Consider the following 18,318-nt stretch of genomic DNA (forward strand, 5'->3'; position numbering starts at 1 on the left):
CCACAATCATTCTCTTCCTAGTAAAGGTGGCCACACTCTGTAAGTCTTCCTCACACAATCTCCTCACTCAAGCTTAGAATAGTATCAAAGGAGACAAAAAATCACCCCGGTTCTCCTTAAGTCTGATTACATAGGATTATACTGAAAGAACCAAGAAATAATAAGACGCGAGAGAACGATTGGATACAACCATACCTTGTAAATGCACCGCAAAAGATGCATATATGCTTTTAATTAAATCAACGTTTGGCAATGTGATGCCTCTGAGAAATATGGTCCTGACTCTCCAGGGGTTATGACAAAATGACCTAGTATTGCATAAATCTCAGGACTTGTAGATCCTTAACTTCGATCTTTCTGTTGGTGCTCATCAAAGTTGAGGAACTTGGCGTAGCAGTCAGCCTTCTTTCCTGTCTAGTGGTCGTAGTACTCTACAACCGCAGCGCCCGCCAAAGCGGCAAGTGGGAGTGCCTGAGCATGCAGCCTGCATGTTCGAGATTAATCAGTACTCATAACATCTTGTAATCATCCTCACTAGACAACAAAGTTAAATACAAGTAGACATATTCAAATTAATAAATTTGGAGCTAGAACTGGTTAATTATCAGTTTATTTTCTTTCTTTGGACAAGGGGTTGGTTACGATTTCTTACAAAGAGTAAACAACCCATCACCTCTTCGTTCACATTCGATGCAAAGTTGTACAATAACGAAGACATTCTATCATAATTACTGCATTGCCAGGTGTTATGGAAAGGCCATCTTATGGGTGGTTTTATTTAACAGTTGATCGCTTCCTATGCGGTAATTAAATTAAATGCTTGCAATTTACGCACCTCTTTGTTTCCATGGTGATCCAACTCTGAATTAACCAAATAAACTCTGTCCCCTCCTCCTTCTCCTCTTTCCCTCTACTGATTTTCTCCTTCAGCTTCTCATCCAATCTCTCTGATTCTCTCATCTCCTATGTCTCTCTCTCTCCCCTCTAATTATTCCCATTACCACCTTTTTGTCATTGATGGGTCATGACATAAATTTAACAAGCCAGCAATTCAGCACACAATGTCATTGTAAATGTCTTTGCCCCTAAATGTTAACATTTACATTACCAGTGAACATTAAGAAAATACAGGTTTCAGGTCAAGAGTCAAGGGGTATCATTCCAACAAAAAATATACATAGCTTCTCTCATTAACTAAAGAAATGTAAACTGGAAAATGAATTCTGATATCCGGATCGTCATAAGGTTGATAATGTAAATCAATGAATTTCATCTGGAGAAACAATAAAAAAAATTCCCGAAATCAGAAATTGAGGAACACTATTCGTTACCTTGAGGATCTCACATACAAATTAATGAACCCAGCATATGTCCTGATGCAATCTACCTAACTCTCTGTCCTCTTGAGGATTTCAGCTTCTTCTTCTTCTTCTTCTTTCCCTCTTTGCATGAGTTTCTGTTGCCACCTTCGCAAATAATAATTTTGTGGGCAGGTGCAATGTGGGAAGTAGCCACACCCCCACCATTATAATTACACCCATCAATGGCTCATTGCTATGTGCAGATGTATATACCCTTGGTGAACTCCCAAGCTAAGAAAATAAATGAAAAATAAAATAAAAAATATTACAATATTATTAAAAATTATCCACGTCAGCACTAGCTGGCAAAATGGATTGAATTGGTACAATTGCAAAAGATTTCGGACTCAATTGGCCAAAAAAAAAAATCAGAACTGAGTTGACACAATTACAATATGTTTAGGACTTTTTTAGTAATGCTCCCTTCATCATTGCAGTTACTTAACCAAATCATGCTTGATGGTGTTCTAAGTCTTGACCATGGCGGCCTTTTCGCCGGCCCGCACTTTTTTCTTCTCAGCATGTCTTATGTAGATTGAACATTTACCAAAATATTTAGAGACCATATTGTGCAAATTAAATTTTAAAGACAACATTGCATATTGAGCAAAAGTTCAAGGATGACATTACACATTGTGCCAAAGTTGAAGTCCTAAAACACCATCCAAGCATGATTTGGATAAGTTACTGCAGTCATAAATGGTGCTGAAATCACTGGATTACTGGAATTAGTTCGAAATAATGACCGATCATTCTCTCAACCTTTTATTTGGGATCATAATGACTTTCTAATCCTAGGGTTCAAACACCTCTCTTTGTGGAGGCCATGTCCATCAGTAAGGGACTCGATCAAAAATGGCCTTGAGTGAAGCAAAAGCATAGGGTTCTGCTAAAGTCTTCCAAGTCGTGTCCTTTTCTTGCCAACCCTGCACAGGCTAGCGCAAAAATGGTTTCTCACACCTCTTCGAAAATCCGAAAAAGGACAGTCAAAGGATGATCAAGGCCATGGCCTTGTGCAATGAGACAAAGCAAGCCTGAATAGTCTCGGATGCTTCATGCTGGGGACCATAGTTTATTTCCAAGAATGTTAGGGAAAAAAAATTGTGGCTGGCAATTATCGTACAATTACTATCTTTCTTCATTTTAGAGAAATTTAAGTTGGAAGCGAAAGTTCTGTGATGTTGCTTTGCTGGATAGAGTCGATAAAAGGAAGTAGTCGTCTTGGCTTGCCTCGACGAGCTTCCTATCTTATGCTCGGCATCGACCTTTTTTCGGGACACGTGTTCGATCTCAACTCGAAGCAGTTGAGATGATTGAATCTTATTCGATGAAAGAAATGACTTCTTGAATCTGAAGATGGAATTGAGATTTCGGAAAACATGTTCAATATTCGCTAGCAACGAAACGTTCCCCATGGTTGTTCTATGCATGAAGTACCATGCAACAAGAATTATGCTAAAAATAATTCCCAGAAAGAAAAAGGAAATTATATGCATATATATTAGTCCAGCTAATTACGACAAGGTTCGTCTCTGACGAGTCAACATGCAGAATCGGCAATTCCACGTAACTGCGCCCGCTTACCAAAGGCATGCAAATACTCTAAAGTGGGAAAAAAGATTTAAAAAAGATTTAAAAAGGGGGAAATTATATAATGTTTTTGCATGCTCTAAGATTCCAGAATAATTTGCAGACGATTCGGAGCAATTGTATCTCATTATGTAGTTTACCGAAGGAAAGATCATTCTCAATTGTCATTAATAGTAGGAAATGCTTTCCCGACAATACTGTCATGAACGAGACAATTTCAATCGTAAATTCACACATCATCATCATCACGTGTTTTGCACAAAACACCAATTGATTGCGAGATCGCGTACTTAGAAATAACCGACTGTCTTGTCAAACTATCAAACTAGCAGTTTCCTTATACTACGAACCCAATTCTTTATCCTCGGGGTAATCACTAATTATACAAAAAGGAGAAAGGAATATAAAAAGATGGCACTAGGAAGGAAATGCCCTAGCTACAAGGACTCAAATGAGACAGCCTAGACACGCATGATGACATCCTTATCTTAATTTCAGCGTAAAAGATTGAATCTTGTCTCGTGACTGAATTGACCATGCAGATCAAATCTTGTCTCGTGAGGGAAAAAAAAAAATCTAAACATTTACAAAACAATTTAAAGAAAAAGAACGAAGAAGTTGGGCTATATTGAATTTTTTGAAGAATAGATACATTATAGAGGGGCAATGTGGCGTGAGCACTGAGCAGTCACCTTCTAGGCAAATCTTTCAAAGGGCCTACACAAGAAAACATGAGGACACAGCTCACACCCCCAAGAAAGATTTGTGCAATTAGCGTACACCTAAATTCTTGGTCATGAAGGCAACTGTTGTGGCGAATTATTTCTGGGTCTTTTAGAAAAGTGATTGGCTAATCTAATTTGACACGAGAAACAGCTAAAAGTGCACATTAGACCTTGAAAGTTAGGGCAACGAAGATAGAACAAATCAACTATTTTGCTGACATGATCAAAATTTCCATTGTTCCTCCCCGCTTCAACACGATATTGTCCGTTCCGGACACTTATGCTAGTTTGAGGTTGGGCGGCACCAATCTAGCCGCGCATTGTCAAGTATATATCCAAATCTCTATGTGATTTTGATTCAATCAATGCGAAAGATGCAATGACTGGCTTATAATGGCGCAATAAACTATCTTGTTGATAGAGTTGCATTAAAAAGAAAAGAGACTCCGAGATCTCGAAAGTTTGGATCCGGTAGATTGAACCCCGACCAACCAAACTCGCTCGAACATTCTAAACCCTGATTAGATTGGACAATCCCTTGAGCTTGATTCAAAATTTTAATTCGAGCTAATCTGAGCTGTCAAGCCCCGAGAGGCACAGGTGCAAATTGCTTTTACGAGGGTCATGCGTCATAAGGAAATATGATTATAAACTAGACCCTATTATATTAAATTAAAACTAATCTTCACTAGGGTGATTGACTCTATTTACCACTCAAGACTGATAGGACAAGTCCGGACAACTCTTTTGTTTTTTTTTTTTTTTTTTTTGTCTTTCCTTTCTTTTTCGTTTTTTTTTTTCCGGGTGTAAGAGAATGACATCCCTTGTATTTTTTCCCTTCCAAAGCTTTCCTCTCCACAATGGAAGCAACGGTCGGTACATTTTCGATTAGCGGCAAAACAGAGAGGGACCGACTTAGCTTGGAATTTTCCAGGAGCTAGTCACGAGGGAAAGTGCGAAGCAACAAACAAACAATCTTATAACACTCGCTGCAAGAACTCTCTCTCTCTCTCTCTCTCTCTCTCTCTCTCTCTCTCTCTCTCTTATCCTCGTGTTACGACCATGTCTCTCCCTTCGCCTCCGCCATGCCACGATCACGACCAGCCCGACCTCGAATCGATCCGTATGGTCGCCGTCTCGGTGAACAAATTCATTCGGCAATTCCTGGCCGACGGCGCCTGTTCTTGGAACGGCATCAAGTCGGCTTGCATTTCAATGCTCCAGGACCAGAAGCACGAGTTCTTCGAGCTCTCGGAGCACTCCGTGCTGTCTAATCTCTACTGGGGCATTGACAACATCGAGGCAGCGATCTGGGCCGAGTGGCCCGGAGAGCGGGAGTCCCGGCTGAGGAGCTCGGAAGGGATGCTGCAAGTCCCGGCATTGCTGGACGAGGAAGGCACGACATCCGGGATCGCGAACCGCCATTTGATTGCTGTCTCGTACTTTTACCTCTGCGTGGTGAAGAGGCTTCAGGGGGAAGATTGGCAGGTCGCTATGCATTTCCTTCAGGCGCTTTCGGTTTGTCCCGAGCTCGTCAGGAACCTGTTCGCACCGGAGCTCTGCGAACTGCTCTTCTTGTCGGGGTCTGCATGGTCAAAAAGCAAGAAAACGGGTGGACATAGAAGTACCAGCCCGGTTCGCCTTATCGACTCGAATGAAGAAGAAGCTCTTGAGCTGATGAAAAGGATGGCCAGGAAGTTCAAAGGTTGGTTGATGTACTATCAGGTCATGCTTTATGGTGAGACCCCTCAGTGGAATTGTGGCTCCAGAGAAGTACTGTCCCTACAGAATGCCACAAACTGTTTGATGTAAGTTCTCTTTTTTTTGCTTCCTCTCATGCCTCTCTGCCACTATATTTTCTAATTCAATAGCATATTGGGTTCTTTCAATTAGTTGAAGATGCTGTGTGTCTGCAGTTTGAGGATTAATTGACCCGAGAGAGAACTTTTCCTATGTTTACAAATTGATTGAAACAGATAGATGGTGCATTCACCCAGAACATTAGCGTTACATGTTGCTGAACATGAAATTGTCCGCACTTCAGTCACAATCAAAATGTTTGATTGTTGCTGATACTAATTGGATGTCAATCTAAACAGGAATGAGCAGTCTGTACGCATTGAATCTTCATTCTCGATTGGAAATGGACATGATTGGCTACATGACAGTGAGGTAAGCCCCGGAAAAATCTCTATCCATGTCCAATTAGTCTCTGACTCTGCCGGCTTGTTGGAGAAAAGAAGACCATGTCATCAAACATTATGAAATTAAGCACAATGTCTGACTTACCCATGATCTAATGAAAATACATGCTCAGTTCTTTCTTTTTACTTCATTATGCTACCGGAACGTACCTTCCTGATGTTATGAGAAATCGATGCAGATTCAGAAAGTGCATCCACTTTATCCTGGGAAGGAATCTAGGGATAACAATCTGTGCAGCAATGGTGCAGCATTTGCAAATTGTGTGGAAGACTCTAAGCATTTAGGAAAAGCGCCAAAATCTCAAGTCTACAATGGAGAAATAAACGGAAACGGAAGCATCAGATGTCTTCACGACATGCTGGAGGAACCCCAGTCAGATTCATCAACTTCCGCGAACTCGATACAAGGTGAATCCGCCGAAGAAGGTGACATGGAGGTAATTCTAAGGTTATTATGGCCATCTTCAGTACCGTCATATTCTGATAGATGATTTTATTCTGAAACTGAGAGGAACTCACAGCGAAACCATCATTCTTGATCAGGAAGCTAAGGAGGATAACGAGAGCTCGATTAGAAGGATGAGAATTGATGTGGAACTCCAAGAAATAGACACTTATTGTAGGTCAGTTTCTCAGTTTTAACCTAAATTTTCAGTGTTGGTTACACAAGTTGGAACTTTTTTCAAGAAATATGAATGGCATGTGTTGTACAGGAAGCGGCAAGGTCCATGCTCTACTTCAGAGCCGGAGTGCAAAGCAATATGCACGGCAGGTCTTCCTCGTTCTCCTCGACATCAAAGATGCACGGGGCCTGCAGAAGTCAACATCGCTCGGATCTTTGCTGAAACATTACCCGATTCCTTTGGTGACTTTAATGAATCCCTCTTGGAGCTCAGGGACAGAAAGCAGAACAATAATGCCTATTGGAATCTTCATATGGATGATTTGAAGACATCCGAGCAACATGATCACCAGCTCTTCAATCAAATAGCCGCTACATCACAGAGGAATCATAGGGTTGCACGCAGAAGTCCCCGAAAGTCTCTTGCTCGGAAAGGAAACAAATTGTGTGTGCAGAATAAATTGACAAAAGAAGGTTCGTATTCAGAGAAACCTTCCCATCATGACCTGATGGGGATATTCGAGAAGGCAGTCTCACAACTATGTTTCTCGGAAGGAATGAGGAAACTCAATGAAGAAAACATCATCCAGATCACGGCGATATATGAGACTCTGAATGATAATAACGGGGTTAAACACGCAGCGCTGAAGGATGTGCTTCTGGATCAGCTGCTACAAGCTATCTCGACTTCCAAAGAGGAGAGGGTGATTCGAATGTCGGTTTCTATTTTGACCACTATTGCTTTAACCAACCAGTCGGTTTTAGGCGACATAAGAAAGAAGGGTCTTCAATTGCGTGACTTGGCAAGTGCTCTGAAGAGAAATGTGCACGAGGCGGCAATTTTGATTTATCTGATCAATCCATCTCCTACAGAAATCAAGACTCTGGAATTGCTTCCTAATCTTGTGGAGATTGTATGCACTTGGAGCAGTTATAAGCTCAAGCGCACATCTGTCTTGTTGACGCCTCCGATGGCATCCCTTATGATCATTGAAATGTTGGTCACTGCATTTGACAATGCCACCAACAGCACGCACCTCGCAGCCCTCAACTCTCCCAAAGTCCTTCATGGGCTACTAGATGTAGCGAGAGACTCGGGTGCTGAAGAATCCATCTCTCTGGCTAGAATCATTGTAAAGTGCATGCAGTTCGATGGGCAATGCAGAGTCTATGTCTCCCAATCTACACCTATTTCTCCATTTATCAGCCTTCTTCAGAACAACAAGAGGTGTGCCAAGTTCATCGCGCTGGAATTCTTTCATGAAATCCTTTGCATGCCGAGGTATGAATGAGACATATTGATTGTACCAAACAAAGAAAACTGCATTAATTGCAGTCTCAGTAACAGAAAATTTCAGGTCAATTTCCAGTGAAAAAACAGATTAAATGGTGAAAACTCTTGCTATCCAGTGTTTTGGAAACCACACTAGAGATCAGACCGGTCGAGGACCACAAAAAAAAAAAAATGCACCCAACTGTATCAGAAAGTTCCATAATCACATTCTTCCTTCTGGCAGGTCAGCAGCTAACAGTCTACTGCAACGGATAAGGAATGAGGGAGGTGCTGACATCATGAACATGCTCATGCTATGTGTCCAAAACTTGGAGTCTCATCATCAGCTCTTTGCTGCGAATTTGTTGCTTCAATTGGACACATTGGTGAGTTTCGATATTGAAGTAGATAAATCTGCATACCATGTCTCCAGGAGCTACATCAGCCGAACATTTTCTTCCATTGGATAATTGATCAAACATTATTATTGATTCGTGAGAAATTGTGCAGCTAACATAGATATCAGGGCACTGGTTCTTTAAAGAAGCTTTTGTGTGATGAACTTGTGCAGGAGAACCAATCTGGCGGTAGCATGTTTGTGGAAGAGGCCATGAAGGTCCTCCTTGAGTCACTGACACCCAAAGAAGACCTTAAGATGCATCAACTATCGGCATTCATCCTAGCGAACCTTGGAGGAACTTATTCTTGGACTGGGGAACCATACACAGTGGCTTGGTTGGTAAGAAAGGTCGGGTTGGCCTCTGCCCACCACCGAAATTTGATCAAGGACTTTAATTGGGAAGATCAATGCTTGCTGGTACAGCATAATAAAATCTTCTTAACATTCTTTCATTTACGAGTGATTCCAATAACTATATTATATTTTCATTCTAACTATTGCAATGCAGGATTCAGAAAGTGACTCATGGTGTGGCAAAATTGCAAGAAACATAATCAAGATCGGGAATCCTGTCTTCCGAGCTCTCGAAACGGGCTTGAAGAGCAAGACGAAGAGGGTGTCTCGAGACTCTCTCACCGCGATCGCGTGGCTTGGGTGCGAAATTGCCAAGAGCACCCATACTCAGAGATACTCCGCGTGTGAAATCTTGCTGGATGGGTTAGAGCAATTCCTGCATCCTGGGGTGGACCTTGAAGAGAGGCTTCTAGCTTGCTTTTCCATATACAACTATGCCTCTGGTAAAGGTAATAAGAGACCTTACAATGAGGTTTATAATCTCTCTGATGTGATTCAACCAATTGATATGATGTCATAATTCTGATTGCAGTCCTCGAACTCTTTATCCCCTAGGGCATGAAAAACACGTGCCGAGCTTGTATGAGACATGATATTCGACTTAAATGAACTTCATCATGCAGGAATGCAGAAACTCATCCATTTCTCGGAAGGCGTGCGAGAGTCGCTGAGGCGCTTTTCAAACATCACTTGGATGGCAGAGGAGCTGCATAGAGTAGCTGATTTCTATCTACCGAACAAATCGGTAAGTAGCTTATCATATCATACTCCAAAACAATTTGAATACATTGCAACTACTTGGCTCTCTAAAATAGCCATTACGCCGATGAAAGCAGCGCATATCCTGCGTCCACACACAAATTCTCGAGGCTGGTCATAGCAATTGCGGAGCGGTAAATGCTCTTATCTACTACAAGGGACTTCTCTGCAGCGGACATTCAGACGGGTCAATAAAGGTTATCTTTTTGTGCTTGAAACACAGTACAGCAGTGTCAGTCCTTTGCAAAAATGTTAGAAATTATCTAAAAGTTGGATTTGACACCTCATGCCATCAATTAAGAAGCGTGGGAATTCATGAATCAAGGTCCTCGAGATTTAAGTCGAATTCATCATTTCAGCGATGAGAAACTAATTAAGGCAGGTCATTTTTTACAACAGATGTGGGATATCAAGGGGCAATCCTCGACACTCGTGTTGGACAAGAGGCAGCACAAGAAGGAAGTGACCTGTTTTTCGCTCTTCGAGCAAGGGGAAAGCCTTTTGAGTGGATCTGCTGACAAGACGATCAAGGTATAATGCAATGAATCTTCTCAATTTAATACCAACCTTAGATTTATGTTGGTTTCTGTCACTCAAAACCTATATTATGTTGGCAGGTCTGGAAACTGGTCCAGAGGAAACTGGAATGCTCAGAAGTGATATCCTTAAAGGATCCCATTTGTAGAATGGACACACTTGGAGATGCGATTTTCGCAATCATACCGGGCCATGGGATCAAGGTACCATCCAATCTATCGTTGTATATTCACAAACAGAAGCCATTTAGTGAAAGGATAACATTGAAGAATTTGCTGCTTTCGGGACGAGCGTATTTACTGCGAGAACTCATTTTCCAGGTTATTGATGCATCAAGAACAGTCAAAGAAATTTGCAAGAGTAAAAATGTGAAGTCCATATGTGTAATTCAGGGGAAGATATATGCCGGCTGCAAGGACTCAAGCGTACAGGTCGGTTTCCCTGGATCTGGACATAAGTTCGAAAGAACTCCTAGTGATAAAACTGCGGTAATTGATATCATCGGTGTTGTACTATCAGGAAATAATACTAGCGAACTACCGAGAGCGAGAGATCAAAGCGCCATTGAAGAGCTGGATGATGCAAAAGCGGCCCATAAATTCAATTGTCAGCTACAAGGACTGGATGTACACTTCGAGTGCGGTGGTCCACGGGTCGAACTTTAAGGTGAGGAAGTAAGTGCAATTCACGTGTTTTTGCTCGAAAAACCTGAGAATGACTAGACAAAACCATGCCAGGAATGGAGAAGAAACTGTGAAGCCGAGATGAGAATAGCACTGCAGAGAGGAGCCAATGTGCTCGCCATGGGTGTGGTTGAAGACTTCATATACCTTAATTGCAGCTCATCAACCAGTGCCCTCCAGGTTGATCCAATCTTTCTCCATTTACGGTGAAAAAGAGAAACAAACAATACCCATTCATCCAAGAATAACCAATTACCACATGCACTATCTAGCAAGTTGCCTATATCTTATAATTATATTAAGCACATCACGATTATAAACATTCTCTGATCAAACTATGAGACTGGTATGAATGAATGTGTCGTCGCAAAGTCTCTGCTCCCTGCTTTCTTTATGAGATTGACTGATTATGCAAACTAATGAAAACAGATATGGTTGAGAGGGACGGCGCAGAAAGTGGGGAGGATTTCAGCTGGAGGGAAGATAACGAGCCTTTTGACTGCGAATGACGTTGTCATTTGTGGTACGGAGGCAGGGCTCATTAAGGTCAGTGTAAAGTAAATTCTTCTTCACGAATTCGTCTTCATGACTATAATCTGAGTCAAACATTCTAGTTCATGGTACAGTACGTTGACTGATGTGATGACACATGAACAGGGATGGATACCTCTGTGATCGCTGCTGCAATTTGGCCAGCATGTCCTTCTTTTCTGGTGTAGTGCCTGGCAGAGGGTCATGAGCAACTACAGTAAACGATAATTGGCGCTACGGATTCTCTTCGCTGTGTAAAAAGCAAAGTGTACAAAATCAAATGGAGGAAAGTACATATCGCATAGATAGATTGCCATCGGTAGTTCTCTGTAACTTCAAAAGAAATCCATTGTGATGATGATGAACTCTATGATGCCAAAAAAATGGTTCTGTTTTCCTCTTTTGAATGAACTGAGGAGATAATATTTTGAAAGAAATGAAATGTACAACTTATATTGTGAACCAAGGTAACACAGTATATGTGTAATTAGTGATGCCAGTTAAGAGGATACAAGGAGAAGGATGTTGATCATGGTTTGAATTATGTAATCCATCGTTTCCTCCCTCGTTACCTCCTCTACAAATCCTATCCAATCTTTTCTCTCCTTCATCTTCCTCTGCAGCCTTGCCTTCTGCCTTCCATTGGTCGTTTCTCAGAATGGCGGATGATTAATCCTTGCGAGACCGCGTGGCACTGCTGTGCCAAAATACTTGGTCGACCTTGCAGTGATGGATGGTGTGTTTCTACAGACTAAATCAGAGAATGCATATACATGGACTTCCGTTCAAATGGATTTCTAATGAAGCAGTACGAAGAGCAGCCACCAAAGCAGGAGAAATTCTGATATGAAAATTGAATGAGGAACTCTGTCTTCAAACAAACATGGCAAGGCTAGGTAATTTGGATCTTTTGAGACTTCTTAAAGCAGGTTACCCTGACTAAGCGTAGAAAAGAAGTATTGAAGGTGGATTTTAAGTACTGAGTGTTTGCCCCATTAGTCATTTGCTTCGGAATAATTGGTCACTATGCTATATATTGTGAAGAGATTGCCTTCAAATGAAGGCCAAATTGCTGCTGAGAATGGGGGTCGATTTGGGCAATAGCTAAAGGCCGAAGCCTCCACTCGAAGCCCTTCCTGGATGCTATTCTATGAGAAACAAGCTGACTGTTGTGGAAGAAAAATCGGTTCCAGGAGCTCCTCCTAATGCAATGCACATTGTCCCTTTTGGTCTTGATTAAACAGATGATGTAAGGGAATGAAGGACTGATTTGAAAAAAAAATCCGATGAGCAGAGAGGAAAAGCAGCTGTTGAATTGGTTCTGATGAATGTTGACTCCATTCCTTCTGATGTTTCCATAGAACAACTCTAAACTTAGAGTTGGTGACAACTTCTCTCTGGGGTCTCCCTTGAAGAAGAAAGCTGTCAGACAACAAAAGGCGAGTTCCTAGGAAGAACAGAAGCTATAAGCAATATGGCGTTAAGTTATCAGGATAGATGAGATGCATTTCCTTGAGATTCATTTTGTTGCTTCCACCGACTTGAGTGAATAAGCTCGAGTAGCAAGGCCTGATAATCTTTCAAGTGAACCATTAAGATTTGTATTTGAATTGTTGTAAATTTGGGCACTCTTCTAACGATTCAACATCTACGAGCCTTGGTAGCTCAATAAAGGTCCAACATAGTTCTCCCACTAGCCGTGTAAGGAGAACTTCTATGTTCCCGGCGCACCTCATGCACCCGTAGCCAAATAAATCTATTTTCGTCTGATAAGCGCCACGGTGGTCGTGTTACGACGTCGGCCACATTTTGACTTTTGAGCTTCTAGGGATGCCAGCCGCACATGCCACATTGCTCAGTAACTATTTTTCAAGCCAGCCGTATAAACCGTTTGATGCTACAATGCCAGCCATACGAGCCGCATCGCTCATTCATCGATTCGCATGGCAGCTGAATAGGGCGCTTGTTTTTTTTCCTCTAATTTTCGACGTTTCACGTGTCATTTCGAGAAGTCTATCCCACCACCAGATTCGCCGCGGTCACACAATCTTTATTGAAATCTCATAGTCAACTGAAGCTTGGATCCACCGTGGCCGACGTTGTTCGGTGCCGGTTTTGACCATTTTCACTATCCGATTTCACGGCGATCGGAGATTTTGGACACTGTTTGGATTGCTTTTCATACTCATGTTGATTCAAATCACCTCACGTTTGAAGGGGATGTTAGCAATATTAAAATATTTAGTTTATTCTGCACATCTGTCAAGATTATGTATATATCTCGTTTGATATTGCATATCCTATATTTGATATTATTTTTATGTTATTACCTTAGATAGTCATGTAATAAAGTCTATAAATAAGCATGCTTCAGTCTTTTCTATTCATATTGAAATATACAAGTTCTATATTTCTCTCTTCCGCTTTGTATTCTTTTTAAGTGTTGCTATAAGATATACCTGTCCTCACGTTTGTCCTACCGGGGCAATCAGCCCCAGTTTGGATAATCCCCACAAGTTTGATAGCATAAACTAAGATTAACTTTTGGGCATGCTCCTACCACTTTTGAAGAAAGAATGGACATGTGGGGGTGAAATTCAGCATATTTTCTTTTTGAAGAGGTTGCATGCCCTCGCCGAATGGTAGGAGCATGCACGTTCATTAAAATTGTCTCGCCAGATCTGTGCGAGTGTCGCTTTGCCTGCAAGCCCACCTGTGGCCCGCATTGGCTTCTAGGCCCTCGCCCAGTGGTCGTTGAGGGATGTCGAGCCAACGCTGATTGCAACAAAGAAAAAAAGAAAAGAAATGAGAGCACTTTATTTTCTTATTTGGAATTTATCCTATAAAGCTGTAACTTTCGAGGACAAAAAAAATATCTCGGTTGAAAAAGCTTGAGAAAGATATAACATTGTTTATATTGAATTAGAGATTTTGTTTTAATTCAGAAATTTTTTTTAAGGAAGGATAGATGTTGGACATTTTAGTATAATTCAAACATGCAATCCAACTGAGATAAAAGTTCAATAATGACATTGCATAGAAAAGAAAATTTTCGAAATCTAAGCCTCCATTTGTTTTGTGGAATACGAATTAATTGAAAAATATTTCCTTAAAAATAATCGTTCTTATCCCTTAAAACAATGAATGAATGAAAAAATATTTTTCATCATTCATAAAAATGCTTAGAAATAAATTATTATTCATAGTTGATACATATTTCATCGACTAATTATTTCAGACGATACAAACGATCATATTTAGAAAAATATTTTTCAAATCATTCTTTTTTCCGTGAAATAAATGAAACATAATTGAAACAACCGAAAGTTCAACAAGGAAGGGTTATTGTTACTTTCAATCCTGAAGTCTAGTCACGGCATGCACGTCGGGATCCTGCTCTCTCCAGAAGATCCTACCATGCGTGCGCAAATGGGCCGAACCGGCCTGCAGCCCGTGGCGCTGCGGACTCTAGGGGGCCATGGCCAACGGGCCCATTTTTCAAGTTGGCTAGCACGGCCCAACAGGTGACGGGTGGTACGGTGCTTAAAAATGACCCGACCCGTAGAATCTAGGGCCGGGTCATTCCTCGGCCAGGAAAAGCCCGTTTGAGATGCAGCCGGCGTCGGTCAAATTCGCGCTTTGACCGGACACGTTTCGTCGCGCGCACCCCCATTTGGAGCTATCGTGGAACGCAAGTGTCGTGGCCGCGGTGCGAACCCGAAGCTCATCTCTCTCTGCTCCCTCAGACACGACACTCATCGACACGGCGAGAGCGAGCAACCCAAGACGCAACAATGGCAGAGGGCAAAGGTACTTGGGACTCCCTGAGGGAATGGATCGTCGATCACAAGCTCCGCGCTGTCGGTAATTCTCCGGTTCCTTCGTTCTTGCTTTCGTTTCCTCTCGTCGAATCTGGAGCTGTTGTTTTTGCTAGTGCAGGATTCGTTTCGCTCTCTTTTGTTTTTCGGTGTTTTTTTGATGAATTTGTTGGGGATTTCGAAGGTTGTCTATGGCTGAGTGGAATCTCGGGTTCGATCGCCTACAATTGGTCGCAGCCCAACATGAAGACCAGTGTCAAGATCATTCACGCCAGGTATGGGTTTTGCCCCCTTTCTCTACTTTTTTGACAATTTGTTAGTCCGAATATGGATTTCAGAGTACATTTTCCCTGTTATTTAGCTCCTCACTGATTGATTGCTCGCCTCTGATTGGAAAATTTTGTCCCTTTGTTTAGTGTTGGTGGAAATTTTTGTTCACTTTGAGAGTCAGAACCTTGGTAGGGATTGAGAGAATCTTACTTTCGCTTTTGCAAGAATTGAATACATACCTGTTGAAGTAGGGGAGAAACGTGGCTTGTGTTCCTGAGTTTCAAATGTGCTGAAGTTATCTGATTCTGATCGTGACCCATTCACCCATTTGGGAGTTCTCTGTAAGTTCACTCTTGATGTGTGGAATGGAGGTTTACGGCTTCTTTTGGGGTTGTTGGCCTTGATGACTAATCTTATGGTATGTTGCGGAAGCACCCCAACTACAATCACGATGTGCCTGGAATGATTTATAAACACTAGTTGCGTGCGATCTGCTCTACATTTATCTTGCCTTTTTCTTCTATTAGTTGGTGATCTTATTTCTAGGATTTGCTTTATGGTCTTACAGAGAATGAGTGGAAGTGCACGATGAGTGTCTAATTTCGAGTGAAATCTTCATAGTTCCCTTTGTGAAGAGGAGAGAGAGTTAGGTAGATTACATCAGCACATATGCTGGGTTCATTGATTTGTATGTAAGATCCTCAAGGTATCGCATCGTGTTCTTCAATTTCGGATTTCGGGAAGTTTTGTGATTGTTTTCTCCTGATGAAATTCATTGATTTACATTATCAACCTCACAACCATCCGGATATTGGAATTCATTTTCTCGTTTAGGGTTTCTTCGGTTATTCATGACAGAAGCTATGTATAGTATTTTTTGGAATGATACCCCTTGACTCTTGACCTGAAACCCGTACTTTCTTAATGTTCACTGGTAATGTAAATGTAACATTTATGGGCAAAGACAATTACAATAACATCGTGCTGAATTGTTGGCTTGTTAAGTTTATGTCATGACCCAGCAATGACAAAAGGTGGTAATCAGAGAATTAGAGGAGAGAGACAGAGGAGATGAGAGAATCGGAGAGATTGGATGAGAAGCTAAAGGAGAAAATCAGTAGAGGGAAAGAGGAGCAGGAGGATGGGAGAGAGTTTATTTGGTTTATTCATAGTTGGATCACCATGGAAGCAAAGAGGTACTTATGCGCTCTGCAATTCAGTGTGGCCTCACGTGGCAATTGCATAATGGAAATTAGCCAATTGATATTAATTATCTTTACCATCTAAACTTCAGTGTATCTCCTCTTATTGGCGTTCCCTACAATGCCATCACTTATAACATCATGGGTCGTGACAATTCTTTAGCGCTTACATTGAAATTGAAAATGAATCTTAACCATCTAAACTTCAGTATATCTCCTCTTACTGGCGTTCCCTACAATGCCGTCACCTATAACACCATGGGTCATCACAATTCTTTAGCGTTTGCATTGAAATTGAAAATGAAGCATATCTGTTCATCCTCCGGATTTACCTTATTGGAAGGTTTTGCAGAGAGTACGTCTTATGGAGTACACAAACAACTAGCTAGTAGGTTTTGAATTTGGTCATCCATCTTTGTTCGACCTTATTCTAGCCACAGAACATAGTTTATCTCAATTTGATCAGCCAACTTCACGGGGTGTTCAATGTGTTACCTGATGGTATATTCCTTCTCAATATAGGAAGGATGACATGGGTGAGTGGGGGGCATTAAAAGGGCTCAAATTGCAGAAAATTAATCTATTACCACGTAGGAGGCCATCAACTGTTAAATAAAAGCCACCCTGTAACCGTAAGATGGCCTTTCCATAACACCTGGCAGTGCAGTAATTATAGTAGAAATATCTTCGTTATTGTGCAACTTCGCATCAAATGTGGACGAAGAGGTGATGAGTTGTTTACTGTTTGTAAGAAATCGAAACCAACCCCTGTTCAAGGAAAGAAAATTGAAAATAAAATTTTCTTTATAGTTTTCATAAATCTCTACTTGTATTTCACTGTGTTGTCTAGTAAGGACTACAGGATGTAATGAGTACTGATTAATCTCAAATATACAGGCTGCATGCTCAGGCACTCACACTTGCTGCCTTGGCGGGCGCTGCAGTTGTAGAATACTACGACCACCGGACAGGAAAGAAGGCTGACCGCTATGCCAAGTTCCTCAACTTTGATGAGCACCAACAGAAAGATCGAAGTTAATGGTCTACAAGTCATGAGATCTATACAGTGCTTGGTCATTTTGTCATAACCCCCTGGAGAGTCGGGACCATATTTCTAAGAGGCATCGCATTGCCAAACATTGATTTAATTAAAAGCATTTATGCATCTTTTCTGTCCATTTACAATGGTTGTATCCAATTGTTCTCTCCTGTCTTATTATTTGTTGGTTCTTTCTGTATAATCCTATGGAATCAGACTCCAGGAGGACCAGGGTAACTTTTTGACACCTTTGATATTATTCTTGCTTGAGGGTGGAGATTGTGTGAGGATTTACCAAGTGTGGCCCCCTTTACTAGGAAGAGAATGGTAATGGATAGCAAAAAACTCTGTATGAACTAAACTGACAGGCACTTTTCTTGGAAAGTGGCTATTTACTGGATTTGGCAATTCTACGTTTTTTGCTTCTCTTTTTTTTTTTTTGTTGGTCTCAAGGAGCGGATATTCATGCTTAAGTAAAACATAAGATATTAGATGAGCCATGGGTTTTGTTAATTTCCTTTTCTTCTTTGGGGACTTAGAACTTTATCGGGGTAGTTTGGGAATTTACACACTTTTCTTCTAGAGGCTTTCCACGTTTCTTCACCATTAGATTGGACTGTAAATCATGAGATATAAAGAGAGGCGGTTATGTAAATGTAGGGTAGCCTCTTCTCCATTTGTATCAATCCAACTGTTTTGAGTAATACAGCTATCCTTGAGGACTTCTTATCTCTGTAAATACTCTCTTTAGAATTTCCTTCCTTGCCGCAAGATGAAACGAGGGCTGCAACTCGTTGTTTGTGGGTCAGTGCTCCATTCTATCCACGCGCAACTTCTCTTTCAGTGGAACCCTGGTTTAACATCGTGGATTTCTTTTTTTCATGATTAAATCTTTATATTCATCCAAAGTAGGGTTAGACAACATAATTCAACAACTCTTAGACTCAAAT

At 41.3% G+C, this 18,318-nt stretch overlaps 2 protein-coding genes across 4 annotated transcripts; both read left to right on the forward strand.

Annotated features, from left to right (window-relative positions):
• The first annotated feature begins 4,660 nt into the window (after positions 1-4,660).
• Positions 4,661-11,343, forward strand: LOC115727786 (putative E3 ubiquitin-protein ligase LIN-1). 3 transcript variants are annotated; one of them, XM_030658071.2, is made up of 17 exons: positions 4,662-5,484; positions 5,776-5,848; positions 6,060-6,317; positions 6,424-6,503; positions 6,594-7,784; positions 8,020-8,161; positions 8,347-8,592; positions 8,684-8,978; positions 9,153-9,274; positions 9,366-9,485; positions 9,688-9,819; positions 9,906-10,028; positions 10,146-10,256; positions 10,345-10,491; positions 10,563-10,688; positions 10,938-11,054; positions 11,166-11,343. In XM_030658071.2, exons 1-17 carry the CDS (start codon positions 4,739-4,741, stop codon positions 11,181-11,183), a joined length of 4,047 nt encoding a protein of 1,348 aa, XP_030513931.1. In that variant the 5' UTR covers positions 4,662-4,738; the 3' UTR covers positions 11,184-11,343. The 3 variants fall into 3 exon arrangements, with proteins under 3 accessions (XP_030513930.1, XP_048136310.1, XP_030513931.1); XM_030658070.2 differs by having other exon boundaries at positions 4,661-5,484; positions 9,906-10,256; XM_048280353.1 differs by having other exon boundaries at positions 4,661-5,484; positions 6,066-6,317; positions 9,906-10,256.
• Positions 11,344-14,714: 3,371 nt separating this feature from the next.
• On the forward strand, positions 14,715-17,631 carry LOC115727787. The gene is made up of 3 exons (XM_030658073.2): positions 14,715-14,903; positions 15,042-15,132; positions 17,227-17,631. Exons 1-3 carry the CDS (start codon positions 14,834-14,836, stop codon positions 17,366-17,368), a joined length of 303 nt encoding a protein of 100 aa, XP_030513933.1. The 5' UTR covers positions 14,715-14,833; the 3' UTR covers positions 17,369-17,631.
• Positions 17,632-18,318: the final 687 nt, after the last annotated feature.

The sequence above is a fragment of the Rhodamnia argentea genome, chromosome 6, assembly GCF_020921035.1.
Source record: "Rhodamnia argentea isolate NSW1041297 chromosome 6, ASM2092103v1, whole genome shotgun sequence".
Taxonomy (NCBI): domain Eukaryota; kingdom Viridiplantae; phylum Streptophyta; class Magnoliopsida; order Myrtales; family Myrtaceae; genus Rhodamnia; species Rhodamnia argentea.